Source organism: Vigna unguiculata, chromosome 5, assembly GCF_004118075.2.
Source record: "Vigna unguiculata cultivar IT97K-499-35 chromosome 5, ASM411807v1, whole genome shotgun sequence".
In the NCBI taxonomy this organism is placed as follows: Eukaryota; Viridiplantae; Streptophyta; class Magnoliopsida; order Fabales; family Fabaceae; genus Vigna; species Vigna unguiculata.
In genome coordinates, this window is record NC_040283.1 from 11740957 (window position 1) to 11763771 (window position 22815).

Here is a 22815-nt window from a genome sequence, read left to right on the forward strand (position 1 = left end):
CTCAGATTGTAGTTTACAATTAGTAATTGGAATTCTTAGGTTGTTCTATAGTTATTTTCAGGTTTGTGATTATGTGTATTTCTGGATATGAGAAACAGTTTTCAAGATTTTTTAGATAGGATGAAAGGAGAAGAGGGACAAAGGAGGGAAAGGAAAAAGCAAAAGAAAAAAAAAATAATATATATATATATATATATATATATTAAATTACACATATCAAATGCATGTCTATTAAGTGTTATGAAATTTTATTCTAGTCAATATGGTTGTTTAACACGTCTCTTAAAAGTTAACGTCTTTAATTTTGAGAGATATATTTCACATTAAGTATAAGAATAAATTTTATATGAACTTTTTTGGAAAGACAAATTTCAATTTTACATATAATTTGAGGGACTAAAACATACTCAATGTTTTAAATAATAATCATAATAATATATATTTAAATATTAAATAAAATTGAATTTTTTTTATTAAAATAATATTTTACAAATAACACAATAGCTATGATACGAATTTGTTAGAAATTTAATTTCAATATAAGCACGATACAAACAAAATTGTAAATTTTAAAAGTTACATTTAAATATATTGACTGGTGGTTTATTAAATAAAAATATAATACTATAGTATTTTAATAAGTTAATGATTTGGTTTGTTTCTTAACTTTTAAACCAAATATCGAACCATACCGATTCACAATTCCATCCAACGAAATATAAAAGAAAATTATCAATTATAAATTTTTATTTGTATTTTTTAAATTTATTTGGTTGGTGTGAGAAAGAAGAGAGTTAGAAAGTGAAAATAAATAACGCGGCGTGAGCTACTTTTTGAAAAGATGCTGTCGGGAAATCTATTTAAAAATTAGAAAGGTATTTAATTAACGAAGAATATTGAAAAAATAATGGGGGCGAATGTGGCATTTTTTTTTAACTCGAGACATTTTCTATCTAAAGTTTAAAAGTAGTTTATTTAAAAAAGTAATCTCTCATAAGTTGTAAGAAAAACTTTTTCATATATGTAATTTAAGAATCGAATTTCTAATTTTTTTATTTTGAAACAAGGTTACCATGACAATTATATTTCACCTTGATTATATTTGGCACGTCACAAATAATATCTTCAAAGAATAATTGTAGCTTTTGCATCATATCCTTATCTCATAAGATACCCATATCCATGAAAACATATATCCACCACATACTTATATGAGCACATTTTTCTTTTTTTCCTTTTTATTGATTGCATTAGCCAAAATGTCAACAAGACTAAGACCTCAAAGGAAGAAGCTTTACCAAAAATCATTATTGTAAAGCTACAACAATTATTTAACATCTACAGTTTCAATCATTACAAAATTCAGTAAAGTATATTAAACACTTCTTTCAATAGTTTAAATTACTAATTGCAAATACATTCCGTTATTCTTTTGATTGTAATAACAAAATTTGATAATTACTTTTTTTTTTTCGTTTAGAAATCTAAAGGAAAATAAACACTATTCCAGTTTTTTTTTTTTTTAATTCACGCAATGGATTTTTTTTTTTGAGTTTAATGGTTTGAATAAGGGATATTTGGAAATCTTACCTCCAAATATTACTTCATTTTTATTTTTTAATTAACAATCGTCTAAACTATTAGAACTTCCTTTATTTTAATTCTTTTTAATAGATTAATTAGAGCTTGTACCACAGGTGACTTTGGTTTAATTTTTTATGTACTTACATGAAATGTTTCTTATTTAGTTTTTATAAACAGAAATTCTATATTTATATTTCAAAACTATAGGCGATTTTTTTGTAAGAAAATAATTGATCAACATTTTAAAGTACATATATTAATAAGGGCGCATAAACAATATATAGAAAAGAAAAAAATGAATTATTTGTGAAATATTACTCTACGAATAAATATTTATAACTCAGTAATTTGATTTAAAAAGTTTATTTAATTAGACAAGTTAAAAAGTTTATAAATAAAAAATTTAATCATTCAAATTTCGTTTTGTAAAAGTTATTTTTTTCTAAAATCAATTTTCCTAACTTTTCTTAAATATTATGGGTTTACCTCGGAGATAGCAAATAGTAGAACATATTATCTTCATTATATTTATGTTTAGAGTAAAAAGAAAATTGATTTCTCTTGAATTGTTTATATGTGAGTGGTTTGCATATGGATTTTGAGTGGCAAAGATGAATCTTAGGTGGTAATGCATGACACGACGTGACGTAAACATACGTCATACTATATTAGAACATATATTCTTCAAGATTACGAGTTTACCTTAGTGGAGATATCAAATAGTATAACATATCATCTTTATTATATATATGTTTGGAGTAATTTTATTTTTTTTCTCATTTCTTTTGAACTGTTTATATGTGAGTGGTTTGCATGCTTGAGAGAAGTGTTTGCATGTAGATTTTGAGTGGCAAAGGTTAATCTTTGGAAGTTTAGAGTTGTAGTGACACTTTAGTTAAATGATCGGAATTTTCTATGAGCAAACACTAACACATAGAAAGTCTTTTACGATAGTTATTTGGGGATTTTACATATTTTTTTTGTCTAACATTAATGCATGACACAAAAGTTTACGTCGCATGAAAAACATGCAATGTAAATTTACGTCAAACTATATCAAAATTAATATAAAAAGCAATTTACGTTAAATTATATCAAGTCCGACGTAAAAAAGTTTGCATTAATAAAAAAAATTATAATGAAATAAGTATTTTTGAACTTATTTGAGTTTAATGTGTTGCATATCAAATGAAAGATTATAATGAAGTTGAAGAAGAGTTGGTAAATAGAAAAATCAAACTTAGGACAGAGGTTGGACCACACAAGAAGAAGATTGAATTGTACAAGTGCAAAGGTATATTACCCTTAATCCTGAATACCCTTGAACTAGTAAAACTAAATTTTCTCCCTGAGTGACTGAACCTTTATCCTAAATTTGATTTTTCTATTTAGTAACTCTTCTTCAAGTTTATCAAATATATTTCATTTGGTACGCAACACCCCAAACTGAAAGAAGTTCATAAATACCCATTTTATTGTAGTTTTTTTATTGGTGGTAAAAATAAACCAAGGTGAGGATCGATGTTTAATTTTGATTTTAAATGTCATGAAAGTAAGATAAAAAAACATTAACTTTTTTATCACTACAACATATTCTTACAATGACAAATACGATATACAAACAAGGAACTTTCATGCAAAGTCATGACGGAGTTCTCCAGTTAACTATCACTATCACAAATAAAAATGTAAAGTTTAACAAACAAACTTCAACAACAAAGCAAAGCCATGACTGAGTTGCACCATAAAAAGCTCATAACGAAAAAAAATAAGACTCGGTCAGAAATGGACTCTCTATCTAATACCATTTTGTCACCCAAGAATAAACTCGGATTCGTAATAGAGTTTTGAGTGTGTTTTTGTGTAATGAAAAATGAGGAGGATAACCTGAATCTAATTTATAAAAAGAAATTTATATTAGGCCCCTTGTTGGTCAATGTAAAACACATAATTTACATCGAACTTTATAGTGTCTAACATAAATGGTTCGATGTAAATCGCTTCCACTTAAATACAAAAATGTTACTATATTGTTTTTTTAGGTGAATTTTTTACTATTAGACATAAAGTAAGTGACAAAAATGTCTTCTTTTGTATTAGTGTAATTTGAGCATCATATATTAGAAACAAAACTTTTTGAAAGTTGGCTTAGTGCATTTTTGGTTTAACTTTGGAAACACCCAAAATCAATTCATGTGTTAATAAATTGTTTTGAGGCACTCATAATCAATTATAGATAAAAAATTGACACCAACGATGAGCAACTTTTTCTAACTTTTTCATCAACCAAAATTAATTTCTCACATTAAATAGAATAAATTCTTCCAAAGTGAGTTAAACATAGAGTAGCTACTAAGTAAATGGAAGCTAGTTAAAAATCGATAGATTTTAAATAATTTATATTTAACTAAATATTTTTATATTTTGTCAAACTATTATATTTGGATATTATTATGTTATGAAGAATGGTGAATTGAATTTTATTAGCAATTATTTTTACAATGAAATATAGGATTTTAAATGATAGAATTGATATTGAGTGTATGACTTGTTATGTTATTAAAGACGTAATTTCATAAATATGATTTGTATGACGAATATATGATTTGAGTTTGAATTTACATAAATAAAAAATATAAAATATATGAAAGGATAAGTGAACCAATGCTTGAATTGTTGTATTAAACGGTGTAACCTATAATAAAATAATTTAACTATGATGATTATGTTCTTACACATATATCACGTTAGAGAGGTATGAAAGTTCCTATAAATGATTTATGAAGCTAACTCACAAAAAATTCTTTTTCACTTAACACTTTCTTAGGTGAATTTATTAACATTAATAATTGTTGACCAGTTACTTTTTCCCATAAGAATTCCACCTTTAAATTAAAAAAAAAACTAAATATACAGTTCTCAAATTATAAAATTTAAATAAAATAAAAGCGATGATCAAAGTCATTCTTTCCAGCACGGTTTTATGTAAGCGAATAAAAATAAAAAAAGCGAATTCATATTTTAACAGTAAGTTTTTTTTTTATTCTGAAATTACCTTAATGTGTGATTGAGGTGATTTTTGTTGATCAAATATTATTTTAAGGTAGAAGGGGTACCATTTACCACTACTTACTCACCCACATATTTTATTGATTGAATTGAAATATCGAAAATGCTAACAACATTTGGATTTTTTTTTTTTTTTTGACATGGGGAAATCCTAAGTCATCACGTGCTTCATTTTAAAAGGAAAATATAACCACAAAAACTAACCAGAAACAAACGAGTAGCTTTCACGTGGTACAGTACAATCTCGAAATTAAAATAAGAACAATGATATTTTGGAATTGAATAAACATTCTTTGGAATTGAATCTAACTATAATGTACTAATTTTTGTTTTTAGGAGCAAGGCTTTGAACCCGAGCCTTGAAATAGGTAGAAAGTTGGTCTTTAGTAGGCAGAACCTCGTTCACCAGTGGATGGTTGTGAAAGTCTTGGCACCATTGAAATAACTTCGGAAATTTCTCACTCGAGAACAATGGCAACCCTGCAATCACTTGAACAATAGGTATGAACACTGCAGCAATATCCACAAAACCAATCTCATCCCCACCAAAAAACCTCCCCTTCAGCTCATTCTCTAGAAACCCAAGAGCCTCAAATAACTCTTCTTTAGCTTTTGCTTTCTCTGTCTCATCAACCATGAAGGCAGATTTCCATGCTGGAGCCACACACTGGTCTCACAAATTAGATTAAACAATTAGAACTAAACAAAACAGTGATTACTGTAAATATTTCCAAACAGATCTCAAACTACTTATAACTAACCAGATCGAATATTTTTCTCAAATCACAACCAACTGAAGGCACAAAAAATTGACAGGAGATTTAGATCTAAGAGTTATTACCTTGTCGTCGATGAACTTGGCCCAGAAACGAGCCTGGGCTCTCTGGTAAGGATCTGAAGGCAAGATGGGGTTGTGTTTCCATGCGTCATCGATGTACTCAAGAATCACAACAGACTCTGATATTGGGTTGTCGTTGTGAACGAGCACAGGAATCATTTTGTAAACTGGGTTATACTTGAGGAGAAGATCACTCTTGTTGTTCAAATCATCTTCCACGTATTTGTATTCTATTCCCTTCAATTTGAGAGCGATCTGAACCCTGTGCAGAAATGGGCTTCCCATAACTCCCAGAAGGGTTAACTCTTCCTTACTTGCGGCCATTACAGCACCACTTCACTTCTCTCCTCTTCACCAACCAATAACCCAGTTGCTTATTTTGGTAAATAAATCTTGTAGGCTTCCCCTTCTGCAATTTACTACTATATATAGCGGACACACAGGACAAAATTGAAATTCTTATCTTGGTTCTTGGTAGTGTGTAAAATAGAACTTTACCCTTTCAAATGGCAAATATGAGAATTAAGAAAATATAAGTTTAATGACATGTCATAATATGAAAAGAATATATATTCATATCCGATGATTTCTATAACAATACATAAAATAATTATATCTCTTATATTTATATTTCAAAATTTCAATTTTGCTTTTATTTTTTAAAATATAATTATTTATTAAATTTTTAAAAATTAACCGTTATTTTTATAAATTTTTTATGAAAATGTATATATTTATTTCTTTTTTTATTTTTTGTTTATCGAATGTTATTCTTTATATTTTTTAATATATTTCATTTTATTTTTAATAAATATTTTATTTTATATATTAACTTAATAATATTATAATATTATCACATACTAATATAATATCATATATATAAATTAATTAATCTATCATTCAAAATTAAGATATAAAGATATGTATATGTAAAAATTAATTAATCTATCATTCAAAATAATTTGTAATTTAATTAGAATGTAAAACATTTATAGTTTCTTTCCTTGGAAGAATACTTATTCTTCAATTAAAAAGATGATCTTGATACATTTATCATAAATTAGTAAATTTATCATAACCGTGATGATTTAATATGGTATAAAAGTGTTTGCAAATTTATATAAAAATACCATTTTTTTAAATACGTATTACAATTTTTTTTTCGATCTACCTGGCTTTTTTTGTACGGCATACAAGTCAAGCTCACTGCGTCAATAATATAAGTATTAAAATCGGAGGGATTAAAAACTCGGTTAGGACATCACATGGGATTAGAGGATCACTAATTAGATTAGTGTATTATAAGGCGTAATTAGGAGTTACTATCAATATTTTATGTGAAGGGCATTCATTTATCACGTGTCATATAATTAAACTAGTATTATGTTACATTTTAATTCTAACTCGTACTTGACCCGTATTGCACGGGTCTTTTTTTTTTCTTTTTTTAATTTTTTTATTAAGAGAAATAATTAATTTTTATTGTATTTGAAAAAAAAATGTATTTTTTATTTTTTATTTTAATTTATATTGAAAAATTAATGTATTTATTCTTATATTTAAATAAATAATTATGAGTAACTTTTATATAAAAAGTTTAATGATATAAGAAAAAGACAAATAATTAATTATGAATATTTTTACATAATAAAATAAATAAAATTAAAGTTTATAATTAAATTTTTGAATTATATATTATATTAAAATAAAATTTATATATATATATATAAACTATTGTTAAATTAAAATTAGGTATATTGTATATTATAAATCTCGTATAAAAGAAATTCAAACATGTTGATGTTTAAAAAAAATCGTATGTAAATATAAACCTATAAAATGTTTAAACATAGGAACATTGAATAAGTATTTGTTTAATAATAATACAAATAATGCTAATACTATTAGTAATAATACTAATAGTAACAGTACTAATAATTATTATTATTACTATTATAATAATACAAATAAGAATAATAATAAATTTCCTAAAACTACAAATAATAATAATAATAATAATAATAATAATAATATATAATTAATTAAAATAATATACTAATACAAATAATACTAATAATGCTAATTCTATTGTAATAAAAATAATTTCTAACTATTATTATTATAATAATAATAATAATATCAATACTAATACCAATACATGCCATAATATTATACCCATGATAATAATTATAATACTAATATTATAAATAATAATAACAATACTATTAATAATACAAATAATTATTATTTTATTATATCTAAATAAACAATTAATTTATATAATTATTTGCAAGTATTATAATTATGTATGATTATATATATAATATTTACATAAAAATTTTAAAAATATAAAAAAACTGAAAATATTTCTAAATTATAGGGATCTAGTTAAATCATTATTGAACAATGGAGATATAATTATATTGATAAATAATAACTAATGTTAATAACTAATTTATAATTGATCCATAAATAATAGATAAAATTATATATTTTTAATAATAAAATCTGATTATATTAAGTATTGTTAGCAAGGTAGCTAAAATTGAGACTATAAGTAGGAGTATAAGGAGTTTATCTTTTGAAATTTTAAATCACTACTAGAAATTCTCATATTACATGAGATTTCTCTTGCCATTTTTGGTAAGAATTTTAATTGGTAGGTAATTCTTTCGTGGGTAATCATTTCTTACAAAATTATAAAATTTTGCAAGTATTTCCTACAAAATTTGTTGCGAAAAGTGTTTTATACAAAATATTTTGCAAGAAAATTGGTAACAATTTCCTGGAAAAAAAATTCACAACAAAATTTGTAAGTATTTTCTACGAAAAAAATTTCAAAACAAAATTGACAAGAAATATGAATTTTTTTAGTAGTGAATAACATGTATGAAAATAATTAATGTAATAAAATATGAAAATAAGAAAAGAATTAAAATAAAATACTAAATGTTATTATGTTTTTGGTGTATAAAAAATTGTGGCTGCAAATTTTAATTATTCACCAAAGTATACATGTAGTGCAACAACAGAAAATTCGAAAAAAAAATAATAATTTATATTATTTTATGATTTTGTTCGACGATCCTACTCGAGTTTTATGTGTAACGATTTATAGAGATTTGTTGTAATATCATTAGTATAAAACTTGTAAAATTCAAGAAATTTTTAACCAAATTAATTTTTTATAAAAGTTCTGGATATTAAATTATTAGGATTGTTATAATAAAATAGTTATGATCGCAAATAAACATGTCAATATAATAATATGTATTTAATGTATTTAATTCAGGAAAGAAAAGTAAAAAAAGTAAAAAAAACTTGCATTGTGATAAGGTCTTTATGCTTTAGTAAGTGATCAATTGTTCTTTTCAATTTAGGATACTACATTGTCATATTTTTCAATTCACGAAAAGTTTGGAAAAAAATTTCCAAAAACTCATTATTGTCAACGAAGTTAATAATTGATCTAGAATGAGTTCAAATCAAACTAAATAATAAAAGCGCATTTAACAACTCTAATAAAACTTGTGATTTATTATAATGACTCAAACCTAGCAGCCCTCCAACAAAACATGTAATAAACATGTCTTCTACTGATATATTTGGAGAATTGCTAATGATGGTCAGCTTTGTCCTGCATTAAGAACTGCAAGTAAAAAATAACTAAAGTTCCTTAGCTAGCCACCAATATTTGATAAAAATACACATAAAAGAAGTCAAGAATGTTTTTGTACTTTAATTCTTAATCATGATAAGTTTATGCTTTTTGGTATTATTATTACCTTGACAACCAATACAAAACAAATGAATATTTCTGACGGTTAAAAAAATCGTCAGAATTACGCATGTCAAGAACTGTTCTTGACAAGAAAAAGTTAACCGTCGGTATTGCTATTAGAAAAGAAAAATGAAATTACTATCAATTAAAAACCGCTACAAAATTTACTTTTATTTTATGATATTTTATCATATTTTGACAGTTAAAAACTGCCACAAAATATATCATATTTTGACAGTCAAAAACCATTACAAAATATATCATTTTAATGGTTAAAAACTGCCACAAAATATATCGTATTTTGACGATTAAAAACTGTCACCAAATATATCATATTTTGACAGTTAAAAATCGTCAAAAAATATATCATATTTTTACAATTAAAAACCATAAAAAATGCTTAAAATATTTTTTATATTTTTTAATATTCTAAAAGTATTTACTAATTGTTTTTCATTCATATGTTAACCGATATTTCATTCATCAATTTTATTTAAAATTATTTTTTATTTTCTTATTTTTTACAAAAAAATACTCTACTTTGCCAAGTCCTATTATTCTTTATTTACTTATTTATTAAATTATTAAATATATGTGAAAGTCTTTACACGTAAGCATGATCAATGAAAGAAGCTTGGACAACATGCTCTTTATAAATAAGATTAAGATCAAATTAACATATCTAGTTATAAAGTCTAACAGTAGCTCTCTAGTATAAAAGTTAGCTTAATTATGATCACATTTTTCACATTTCTTGTTGACATTGCCAAGAAATAATTCCTCTTTTTAGAGAAGAAACAATAACATTCTACCAGTGATTGAATATCACTAAATAAATCTAAAATCTAAAATCAAAGGTGATAACCGATCTAAAAAGTATATATCAAAGACAATGTTTAAACTAAAAAAGATGGAACTCGTTAAAATAAAGATACTAATTGGAAATGAGATACTAAATAAAAATTACCTCTTGCCCACTTTTGAAATAAAGATAACTCATTGACTTACAGAGAAAATTTTTGTAACAGAAAACATTCCCACAAAGAAGAAAAAACAATAACAAAGAATGAGATTATAATAAAGCATGGTAAACAAAAACTAACTACGAATTGTAACGCCCCATTTAATTTAATGCTTAAAATTAAAGGAAACGTCACACAAGGATAACAAAGTAGCGTAGTACTGGACTTCTAAACATAACCCCTACAAAACTGGGCACACCACGATGCCAAAGGAAAAACTGGAAATCAATCTAACAAAGAGTGTAAAGTAGAGATACATGAAACGATACATAGGCCTTAGCCCTAAAGAAAACATGAAGACAAATCCAGCCCAGATGGCTAAACAGCGTAATCACCATTCCCTTATTGGCCACGAGAACCTCGCCCATCTGCTCCCATCAATCAAATTGATGATCATCGCAAGAAAGAACAGCCACATACAATACAACCATACAACAAAACGGGTAAGCTAGAGCCAACACATATTCATCATATAGTCAAATACATTATCATCATCTCATATCCATATAATAATCAAGCATGTTATGACTCTTCATTCAATACACTACGACTCAACTCGACTCATCCGGATATGTATAACTTAGTCGGATTCAGCGGATGCTTGCACTTGTGGTGTATACCTCTGCTCGAACCTGAGCTGCTCATCCCCAAGCTATGTGTTACAAGTTTTACAATGAATCAAATCTCCCGCACCACAAGGTTAGCCCTTAATGAATTTCAGGCCTCCTGCTACTCTCACCACAGGAGTCAGTCCGCTCTAAGTGAGACTAACTGGCCCCTTAGAGTGTCAGGATACAGTCCTTACCTTGAATCCTTACTTAGTTATACAGATGGGGCACCACCATGGACACCCACTAAAAGGAGCCATGGAATTACGTCCCGACCACTGAAGCGCGACCCCAGAGGTCTCACCTAGAGACCCCTAGGAATTTATGCGCTGACACGGACCAACATTCATAGCTCAGAAATAAATGAACGTGAAATCATATTTACATTTCCATACCAACCCCTGAGATTAACTCCTCATACGCATCATATTTCGAATCCATACTTCTGATCATCACCACCCCATGAAATCTAAGGCCTCATCTCATATTAATCACGTGTTCCTTTAGTTCCAAACCACTCATTCATTTCACATGCCAATATCATACCCGACCCGTCATACGCAATTCATGAATCATACCAAACATACCTCATGCTCCATTATATACATATCACTCATCATACAATCATACTCAACCAAAACAGATCATTCAGGAACAAACAGACATTCAATCCCAGCACTGTCTCGCCCAGCACCTCGCTCAGGCTGAGGGGTCTCACTCAGGCGAGGCGAGCTCGCTCAGGCGAACCCCCCCTTCGCCTAGGCGAGGGCTCGAAAGGCATCCAGAAACCAATGCGGGATCTCGCTTAGGCGAGACCCCTCTCGCCTGGGCGAGATGTCTGCTCGCTCAAAATTCGAGCGGGTCGCCTGGGCGACCCTTCGCGCAAACTGTTTTGGGCGAATCCATGTTTGTCTCGCTTAGGCGAGACTAGCTCGCTTGGGCAAGATTAACAGGTCACGCCACTGTTTCACCTGCAACAGCCATTACTTTTCGAACTAACCAAGCATACAAGGCATTCAATCACAACAAATCGAAGGTTTTATCCATGAAATCAGTGAATAACTCAGGAACAGCCAAAACAACACCAAAAGACTGGAACCCTAACTTCCCGTACGTGGAAGTCAAGTTAGCGGGACGCTCCGACACGCACACAGGAAACCAAACTGTCCTTAGGGTGGTCAGCAGCTGGAATGGACGGTAAAACAGAAGAAAGGAGGCGGGTTATTACTAAACCCTAACAATAACAGCAAACATAGACCATGAAAATAGAAGCATGAGCCAAGGGACGACTTACGTGAGTAGGAACTGCGTTTGAGCTTGAAGGAAGGGGACCTTAGGGCAAACCCTAGCAAAGCTTTTCGTGAGAGGGAGAAAGGGTTGACGGCTGGATCTGTGAGAATGAAAGTGAGTGTGGGATTAGGACAACATGAAAGCTTTTATCCTATGGGCCGGCCTTTAGACCCAATACTGTAGGGCAACCCACTAACTTTAGGGCAGAAAAGAAATGGGGCCTTACACGAATAAAACATTCTTAGAATCAAATAGCTCCCAAAAGTTTAAATGCATACACAATTTTAAATAAATAAACTAAAGTGTGTACAAATTTAAATGAAAAATATTAATGGATCTAAAGATAGGCAATGAATACAAAAAAATTTAAATATTACCATATTTTAAGTCATCAATTCCTAGAGCTTGGAGTGAACACAAATATCATCTCATAGGTAGCCAAAAAACAAAAAAAAAACAAACCATAGAGAAGTTATAAAAGACTCCAAATTTGTTCGTCAAAAGACTATGATTAAAGCATATCAATAATATATGTGAAACACAGTACATTGATATTAACAGAAACATTAATATTAACATAATTCTTTTCTCATCAATTTTAAATACTCAACTTCACATATTAATCATAAATGATTAATCAAAACAAGAATAAGTCAATACTAATATCATAGTACCCAATCGTAAACCTTGGACACAAATCTCATCATAATACTTACAGGTAACCTGAACAAATAAATAAAAATTATTAGAAATGAATAAAAAATGTAAAATGTAAAAATAACAAAATATAAAAAGTATGTCTTTCGGTATACCACAACCTTTTGGAATGAAGACTGAGAACAAGAAATATGATTTTGAAAATAATAAAACACATGGGTAACCATAAAAGAACTTGATAAACAAAATGTTTAGGGTTTGTTCTTAAAGTTGAACGTGATATCTTTTATCCTCAAACAGAACGAAAAATATAATGAACACAACTTTATGAAAACAACCAAAATTCAAACAAACATGATAGAATATAATAATAAAAAACTTCAAAACAATCCTTAAACTCTAAATAAATTGACAGAAGTCTCAAACATAATTTTTTTTTCAATGCCAAACATGTCAAAGAGGCTATGCAAATGTAAACAAAAATCAAATAAGATTAATAAAGATATAACAATAACTAAAAAGTCAAATAAAGATGAAAATAACTTGCATACAAGTCAAGCTTACTGCGTCAATAATATAAGTCTTTATTAAGATCGGAGGGATTAGGGAATCCGTCAGGACATCACATGGGATTAGAGGATCACTAATTAGATTAGTGTATTATAAGGCGTAATTAGGAGTTACTATCAATATTTTATGTGAAGGGCATTCATTTATCACGTGTCATATAATTAAACTAGTATTATGTTACATTTTGATTCTAATTTGTGTTTTGTGAATCATAATTTAATTTACTCTGTTAAAAATTATTTTTTTCTTTCTTTAAAGTAATTATCCCTTACTATTAACTTATTTGTTTTATATATATAACCGGTATAATTAATTAAAATTTAGCAAAATAATAAGTAATATATATATATATATATATATATATATATATATATATATGTGTGTGTGTGTGTTTAATGTAAATAATAAACATTTTAAAAATTAAATGTAAAACTAAATATAAAAATATTTATGAAAATAATTCAAAATTTGTTACTTTTTAAGTTATTTCTTAGATAAACAACAAATATATAATTCATTTCCTTATTAACTTTTAGACACATATTATTAGTACACAAATCATACTATCACGTTAATTGACGCGAATACTAAACAAATAATTAAAGTAAAATAAAATCAAAATTAACATTAATACAATATGACAAAGTATGACAAAGGCCTATAAATGTTTTACATTGACTAACTTTTCTTGAAATCCTTTTTTTTTCTTCAACTTTTACGCACAAACTTATTAACATTTCATTATCAACACTATAACATTAACGTTGAGTGACACATACACTACTCAAGGAACAAAAGATAAATTAAACTTTGTATAATGAAATGTGACTTTAAAGAGACTTTTTAATCAAATGCTTTAATAAAAGGTTAAAATATCTTTTTTGTCTCCATTTTCGTCAAGTTTTTTTAAATAAGTCATAATTTTGATTTTGTGTTCAAATTGGTCCCAATTTTCATCAATTTTGCTCAATTGAGTCTTTTTTTGCTAACACCGTTTAAATCATTAACGGCCATGAATAATGACTGCCACGTGTCACTTCGTGGTTTTTTTGAATTTTTTATTTTTATTTTTATTTTTTTTAAAATGTACACGTGTCAATCCAGTAACGTGCCACGTGACACTTCATGATTTTTTTAAATTTTTTTATGAACTTTTTATTTATTTATTTTTAATTTTTTTAAATGTCCACATGTCAACCCAGGAGTATGCCACGTGTCAAAGTCAATGTTCTATATTCAATTTGATCCCTATATTTGTTATTTTTGTTCAATTTAGTTCCAATTTTTGTTAACATTAACCAATTTGGTCCCTCTCCAAATTGAAACCAAATTTAATTTTTATATTAAAATTCACATTTTTTACTAAATATTTTGATATAATATATTAAAATTCACATCATTATAACTTTGATATAAAAATTAAATTTGGTCACATCTTCGATAGGGATCAAATTGGTTAATGTTAACAAAAATTGGGACTAAATTGAACAAAAATAACAAATATATGAACCAAATTGAATATAGAACATTGACTTTGACATGTGGCACGCTACTAGGTTGAGACATGAACATTTAAAATTTAAAAAAAAAATTCAAAAAATAAAAAAAAATTCAAAAAAAACCACGAAGTTACATGTGACACGCTACTAGGTTGACACGTGTACATTTAAAAAAATTCAAAAAAATAAAAATAAAAATAACAAAATTCAAAAAAACCACAAAGTAACATGTGGCAGTAGTGAAACGTGGCAATCATTGTTCATAGCCATTAATGATTTAAACGGTGTTAGCAAAAAAAGACCCAATTGAACAAAATTGACGAAAATTGGGACCTATTTGAACACAACCAAAATTAGGACTTATTTAAAAAAACTTGTCGAAAATTGGGACAAAAACGTATTTTAACCTTAATAAAACTTACTTCAAAAATTCAAAATATTATAAAGTTATTATTAATAATAAATTTTAAAGCATTATTTAAATTAATCATAGTAAATAATTAATTCTAATATAATTTTTACTATTAATTTAAATTATCAAATTAATATTTTAAATTTTATTAACTTTATATTAGTATACTTCTAAAATATTTTAAAACTGCTTTCATAAAAACAAATTCTGAAATTTAGTTTTTGAATATCTAATTCCGACAATTATTTTGGACCACTAAGAAGAGAAAACTCATAATTTAATATAAATAGTCTTTATAATATTCTATTTTAGTAGTTTAAAATTAATAAAATAAAACATTTTATCATATTATTCAAAACAAGTAATTCAGTTAATAAAATATATTAATACAGTCTTATAAAATAGGACTATAAAAATATAATATTTATACAATCAACTAAACCAACAAGTTTTGTACAAAAACTAACCACTACTAAAACTTTCAGAGACCTTCCATTACTCTAACTATAGTTCTTTATCCTCTAGAAGTGACTTTAAACCTGCAAAAGAAATAGACGAAAAAACACAAAAACACACAACAAGGTAAACTAGTGTAAAAAAAAAGTTATTCTAAAATAGTAAATCTTGTCAATTTCACACCAACATAGATAGAATATATATGTATAGGGCTGGGCAAAATAAACCAAACTGCACTGAACTACCAAAAACTGCACTGAACTAAAACACAGTTCGTATGAACTGCACTGAACTGAAAAACAGTTCAAACGAACTGAACTGAACTGTTTTTCTGAAAAATAAATTGGACTGAATTGCAATGTACTGAACTGCACTGCACTATAGTATGAATTGTACTGAACTGTTATAAACTGAACTGTTTTATGAACTGCACTATATCAGAACTGAACTGCATTATTTTCTAACTGAACTGCACTATTCTTGAATTGAACTGCACTCATTTTTAACTTAACTACACTATTTTTGAACCGTTTTTGAATCAAATTGCACTGATTTTGAATAAACTTCATTATTTTTGAACCGAATTGTACTATTTTTGAACCGAATTGCATTGATTTTGAACTGAATTGCACTATTTTTTAATTGAATTACATTATTTTGAACCGAATTGCACTAATTACATATGATTGTAATACGCAATAATAATATAAAGTTTATAATTTAAAAGTGCTTAGGAAATAATACTTGAAATATGTCTCATACTTCAATACACCAAAATCAAAATATTTATACATCTTAATACATAGGTTCTCCGGTAGGTTCTCCCATAAACAACATCAAAATATTAATACATCTTAATACATCTTCAATCATTTAAATAAATTGCACTTGAAGGTCCCACTTCGTCTTGAGAAGTTATATCTACAAAAAAAATATATATTTTAGGCTTTCATATAAAGTATCAACTAAAAAGTATATAAAGTTTTCATATAAACTCACCTTGCTCAAATTCATCAAGCTCTTTAGGATCCTCATTAAAAAGTATAGAGAAAGGTGTTCCTCTTATTAACTATAGTTCTTTTAGTATTGAAAAATGGAAAATATCATTTATGATAAAAGAATAATAAAATAAGTTTCAAATAAAAATAATTAAACCATTTTTAAACATCCAAATCAAATAAAATATTTATTACTTAATACAGATAAAGTAATTATATATGTTATTCTAAATTGCATTTTCCATCCAATGAGTATTATTAGTTAATCTGAATCAAAATATATTCTGGTTTTATTAATTTGATTTCAAATCATGAAAACCATACCAGTACTAATTTATGTGATTATGCCTTAAAGTATATATTGTATATATATAATAATAATAAAATAAACTTGAGTCAAAATATATTATTACTGGTTTGAATCATCAAATCTTAACAAAATATATTTATCGTAATTTCTCAATTATTACAATAACATATTTTATGAATTAAAATTTAAAAAGAAAAAGAATGAACACGTAAATCCTGCTTCATTAATAAATATAATAGATTTAAATTGTGAGTATAAAGAAAGAAAAAAAGGATTAATATGAATATATTATACAGGTTGGGTATATAAAGAAAGAAGTTGAAGCAGAAGTGATTATTCTTTTTTGCGTGTATTATTATATAAATAAATAATTAAATATATTATTTAGGTAAATAAAAAGGAAAAGTGTTGGTATATATAGAGAGAGAGAGCGGAGGAGAAAATGCATCAGTGAGTGAGCATGCGATTAAGATGGATGCGTGATGGAGTGTGGGCCGTGGGATTTAGAAATTCAGGACCGAAAGGAGTCTTTTAAGTGGAAAGAGGAGAGAGCCATCTAACTACAGTCCACTGTACTGGTCTAAACAGTTAATTGTTTCCAGTACAGTAATTTAAACTTTAACTTAAAAGTAGTACAGTTTAATTTTATTATTAATAGTTCAGTTATTTTTAGTTTAAAATAGTACAGTTAATTTAAATACAGTACAGTTAAGTTAATTTTGCCCAGTCCTATATATGTATATGCACACAAAGCAGTTGACATTAAACTCAATTATCTGAATAGATGTCCTTGATTTAAAATTTACTAAAGGCGTGCACTTGTGATGGTTCTAAACTCTACGGAGTCTAGTCTCAAGGGGTTATCACCTAATCACACACAAGGTTAATCCCTTTAGCACCTAAGACCCAAACAAATCAAATATTAGGATCTCTTATGATTCTCACCATATAACTCATTCTACTCTTTTTAAGTGTGAATAATTATTAGAGTTCAGGATACCTCCTTACTGACATCTTATATGTCAAGGCATACATTAAAATTAGTATCACAAAGAATTTCCCTTGAAACTCCTTAAACATCATCATTTCATATGCTTACAACATCATTCTCATATCACTTATCAATCATTAAAACAATAAACAAAATAAACTCATCCAACCAGAACCATCACAACAAATAAAGAGCAAAATAGGACCAACAAAGAAAACTAGCGCTCAACGACGACGCTTAGCACCATTCTCCTTACAAAAGTGACGCTCAACATACATCACCTTGGCGCCGCTCAACACTCAACCATTCACAAAAAGTGGCGCTCAGCAGTACAATCTATCACTCAGCACCTTGAAGCCAAATTGCTCCTAGGCTTGCATTGTAAGCTAGCACTTGGTGCCACTTTGATATCGCTTAGTGTTGTATTAGTTGAGAACAAATGCATTATAGGATTTTAAGTGAACTTGGACTTGATCAATCGTTCAAAACAGTTTCAAATATGAAAATTTATACCAATTTGCTCAACTTATCAGATTCTATATTCTTCCTGTCACACAAATTCAAGAACAAACCATACAAATCAAAATAACCATACTTTCAAGAAGAAACCATACAAATCAAAACAACCATACTTACCGAATCAAATTCATCATAAACAACCAAATTTAAAGATAAAGTGAATAAAAATGGGATGGTTTGAGTTGATGGGATATGAGTAAATAGTTTATTTATATATGTACTTGGTTTTAATAAATTAATGAATATTGGTAAGTTATTTTTATTATAATTTAAAATTTTCTTGAGTGTATTTTTAAAGTATAATTTTTTGTTATAGAAAGTCAGTTAAAAGGTAAAGAAATTATCTCCTAAAATTATTACTTATTTAAGAGTATTATTTATCATTGTTCAATAATATTTATAAAGAAAAAAACTCTAATAAATAGAATTATTTTAAATAATAAATATTGAATATAGAAATAAACTTATAATTTACTCTATAATCATTACAAACCTATCACTTTCTACTTTTCTCCATTTCATTATCTCATTCAAACTTTTCCTATAGATATCAACAAATCACATCAATTAATTAGATTGATTCTTACAAATCAATCTCCAAAAATCTTCACAAAATAATAATTATTTCTACTAAACAAATTAAGGATTTTTCATATTTGAAGAACTCGGGAGAGAAAGTGAAAACTGGAAATAGAACAAAACTAAAATGAACTTCATTGAACTTAATTAATGAAAAATATAAAATAATTGAAAGGTAAATTGCTTTTATTAGTATTTTTTTACTATTATCTTCGTCTCTTTCTCCTTCTTATTTTTTTCTTTGTTATTTTTAATTAAATTTCTATAATTTTTATTTTATTTTTTATCTGTTTTTATTAATTATTTTTGTTTTACCTATCCCTTCTCACTTTTACAGGTCAAACGGAGTATAAACGTGATTTATGCAGCTGAGATTATTGTCTCTTTTTGTTTATTTTTTCTTTTGTCGTTTCCAAATACTTTCTCTTTTTCTCTCTCTTATTTGATGCCCTTTTCCTCTTACATCTTTCTGTCTAATCAGCCTTCCCTCAACTGTTTATTCCACCTTCTTTTATACCCTACTTTCTTGAGCTTTTCACACCAATACTACTCTCGGTTCATGATTTCTATATCTTTTGTATATAGAATACGATGTGTATACGATATCTTGATATTTTTATTTTAAAAATAATAAAATAACTTTTAAAAATATAATAAATATACGATGATTGATATTGTATAAATTTAAAATAAAATTATATATATTAAATATTGATAACATAAAAAATTATAAATTATTAGGTTAAATTATTTTTTTGTCCTTATATTTATTAAGTAGTGTCAAATTGATCTCTAATTTTTTGTTATCTCAATTTGATTCTTGTTTTTTTTTTAAAATGATTCAATTTGGTCTTTGTCTATTAATTTTGACCAAACAATGTTAAAATTAACGCCACATGTCAATTTCTTTTTTTTTAATTTAATTTGATTTCTATATTTGTTTATAGTTTCAATTTAGTCTCAATTTTTATAAAAAGGAAGCAATCTTATCCCTCTTTAAATTGATACTCAATTTACTTTTTATATAAATCTTATGATGATATTCTTACTAAAATTGATATTTTTATTAAATATTTGCAGAAATATTTTTAAACAAGATTTTTTCTTAATTTTATTATTAAACAAAGTTATACCCCAAACTTAATTTCAACCATTAACAATTTTGTCAGTATATATAAATACGTCAAGTGTACCATATCATACAAACTTAATAAAGATTAAAAGTTAAATAACTTGTCACACTCACACATAAATTTAGAAACTAAATTTTAATTTCAAAACAAAATCAAATATTCGTACAGTTATTATTTTTTTGTTTAAGATTGAATTTAAGACATAGAGATTAAGAGTATTCGTAAATATTCTAATTTTTAAAAAATAATTAATTTTTGTATTTGTAAATAATAAGATTAAATAATAAATATATAATGTGTGTAAAATTTTTGATAGATATCAAAATAATAATATACTATTTTAAAAGAAAATGAATTTATGAATTAAAGATAAAATCTTTTTATTTAATCAAGGATAACTTTTTTTAACTGTGCAATAAATTCTAAAAGGTCGTATATCATAAATTTTGATAAGTTTTCGATTAAAAACTTTTTGTATTAATTAGCCGAAATACATGCTTTTTATTATATTTTTTTCTAAAATAAACTGAATTTTAAAATATACTTTAAAGAATATACGTATCAAAATGAACCGGAATACTGTGTTATAACTGCTTTTGTACAATGATGCAAAACATTTATCAAAGCCGCCTTCAAAGCAATGGAAATAATCAAATTCATCTCTATAAACAGATAATATTCACTCTTATCTTAGATAATATACTATGCTGCATTATTGTTTATTGTTATTATGTTTAATTAGTCGGATAATAACTATTTTTATTTAGATATATAAGTTTGGTATGCACTTTTAAAAATGTGTTAATCTAGTCTCAATTTTTGAAAAAGTGTCTTAATCAGATATTTTTCAGACAAAAAATACTAAAGTCGTTAACTTAATTCATGACTTTTACTACTCAATTTTAATATAAATATCAATACTTAATTTTGTAAGTCATTTTAAATATCAAAACCGTTAATGATGTTAATAATTTTTTGCTAAAAAAGACCTAATTGAGACATCTTTTTAAAAATTGGGACTCAATTGACACTTTTTTAAAAGCGGGTATCAAATTGACAGATATAAATAAAGGTGGGTATCATCCGACTAATTAAACCTTGTTATTATAAAGAATATGAGTATAGAGAAAAAAACTCGAGCTGGTAAAAATCAAAAGAGATTGTTACAAATAATATTGAGAAATGACAAGTTAAGGAGATGCACTTAAAGAGTAAGGAGATGATTGTGAAGGAGAAAAACTCAAAAATTATTCGAAGAAGTATTTACAAAACAAAATTAAAAGAAAAGTAGAGCCACTCGCCTGGATGAAATTATCAGGTTTTCCACACTGTTCTTCACATGCAATGTTACGAAATTCACACCACAATCCAATTACACACCACAGGCCGTTCAAAAAGGAAATTAAGCTAAGAATCATCTCATCCAAACATACAAGGATCCTAATTACTCGAAATTTAAGTGAAGGTTAGCTTCCCTTACCTCTTTTGCTAAGATTTGAGCTTGGTGGAGTTTGAAATGGGCACCAAGAAGGCAGAGGTCTCAAATTAACCTAGAATTTCATCACCAAGACATAGAGAAGAGGGAATCTCATAATTACACCCAGAATTCAAAGACAACCAGATGGACTCAAGCTGAAATTGAACTACAACGGAAAGTGGAACCTACCGAGGAGGAAGGGAGCTGAAGGATGAAGCACCAGAGGGTTTCGTTGAGTCTGATCTTCCAGAATCTGGTAAGAGAATGCAAGGAATTGGTGAGGGAATTAAGCAAATGGAGAAACAGAAGAAGAGAATTTGAGAGCAGAGAAGAAGAGTGGAATTTGTGTTTCTGAATGCTTAGAGAGAGAGAGAAATGATGATTTAATTAAGGGATTTCACAAAATATAGATGGATTACAAATAAAGTGAATTGATCATCGAATTCTAAATCAAACACTCTAACTTAGATAAAAATAAATTGGTTCTAATCCCATTAGAAGAATCCACAAATTGAATTTATTTAGTTCATTAAAAATATTTAAACAAGCATCCAGCCAAATTCTTGATAAACAGCTCGAGTACATGACGCCTTCACTACACTGGATTGTGTTTTTTTCCATTAAACTCTGATAATCTGATGTTAAATTTATTTGTAACAAATATTATAACACCCACTTCAACCCTACTTATATTCAATATCTTTACTGGAGAGATTTTCAAATTGAAGTTGCTACTTCTAGTGATCTGTTTCCAAATTATGGAACATACCAACATATGAGCCCACATAATTCATGTGAGGTTTATTATTATTATTATTATTATTATTATTATTTACTTAAATATAAAATTTATTTTGAATAACAAAAGATCTTGATAAATATCTCATAAAATTGATTATACTACATATTATAATCGACAATATTTATTTTTAACCTAAATTTTATATTCATAACATTATTTGCATATTATATCTATATCGATATATATATATATATATATATATATATATATATATATATAT

At 26.8% G+C, this 22815-nt stretch overlaps 1 protein-coding gene across 1 annotated transcript; it reads right to left on the reverse strand.

The window, feature by feature from the left end:
* Positions 1 to 4774: 4774 nt before the first annotated feature.
* On the reverse strand, positions 4775 to 5902 carry LOC114183021 (probable glutathione S-transferase). The gene is made up of 2 exons (XM_028069852.1): positions 5495 to 5902; positions 4775 to 5320 (listed from the first exon to the last, which is right to left on the reverse strand). Exons 1-2 carry the CDS (start codon positions 5813 to 5815, stop codon positions 4973 to 4975), a joined length of 669 nt encoding a protein of 222 aa, XP_027925653.1. The 5' UTR covers positions 5816 to 5902; the 3' UTR covers positions 4775 to 4972.
* Between the last annotated feature and the right edge of the window lie 16913 nt (positions 5903 to 22815).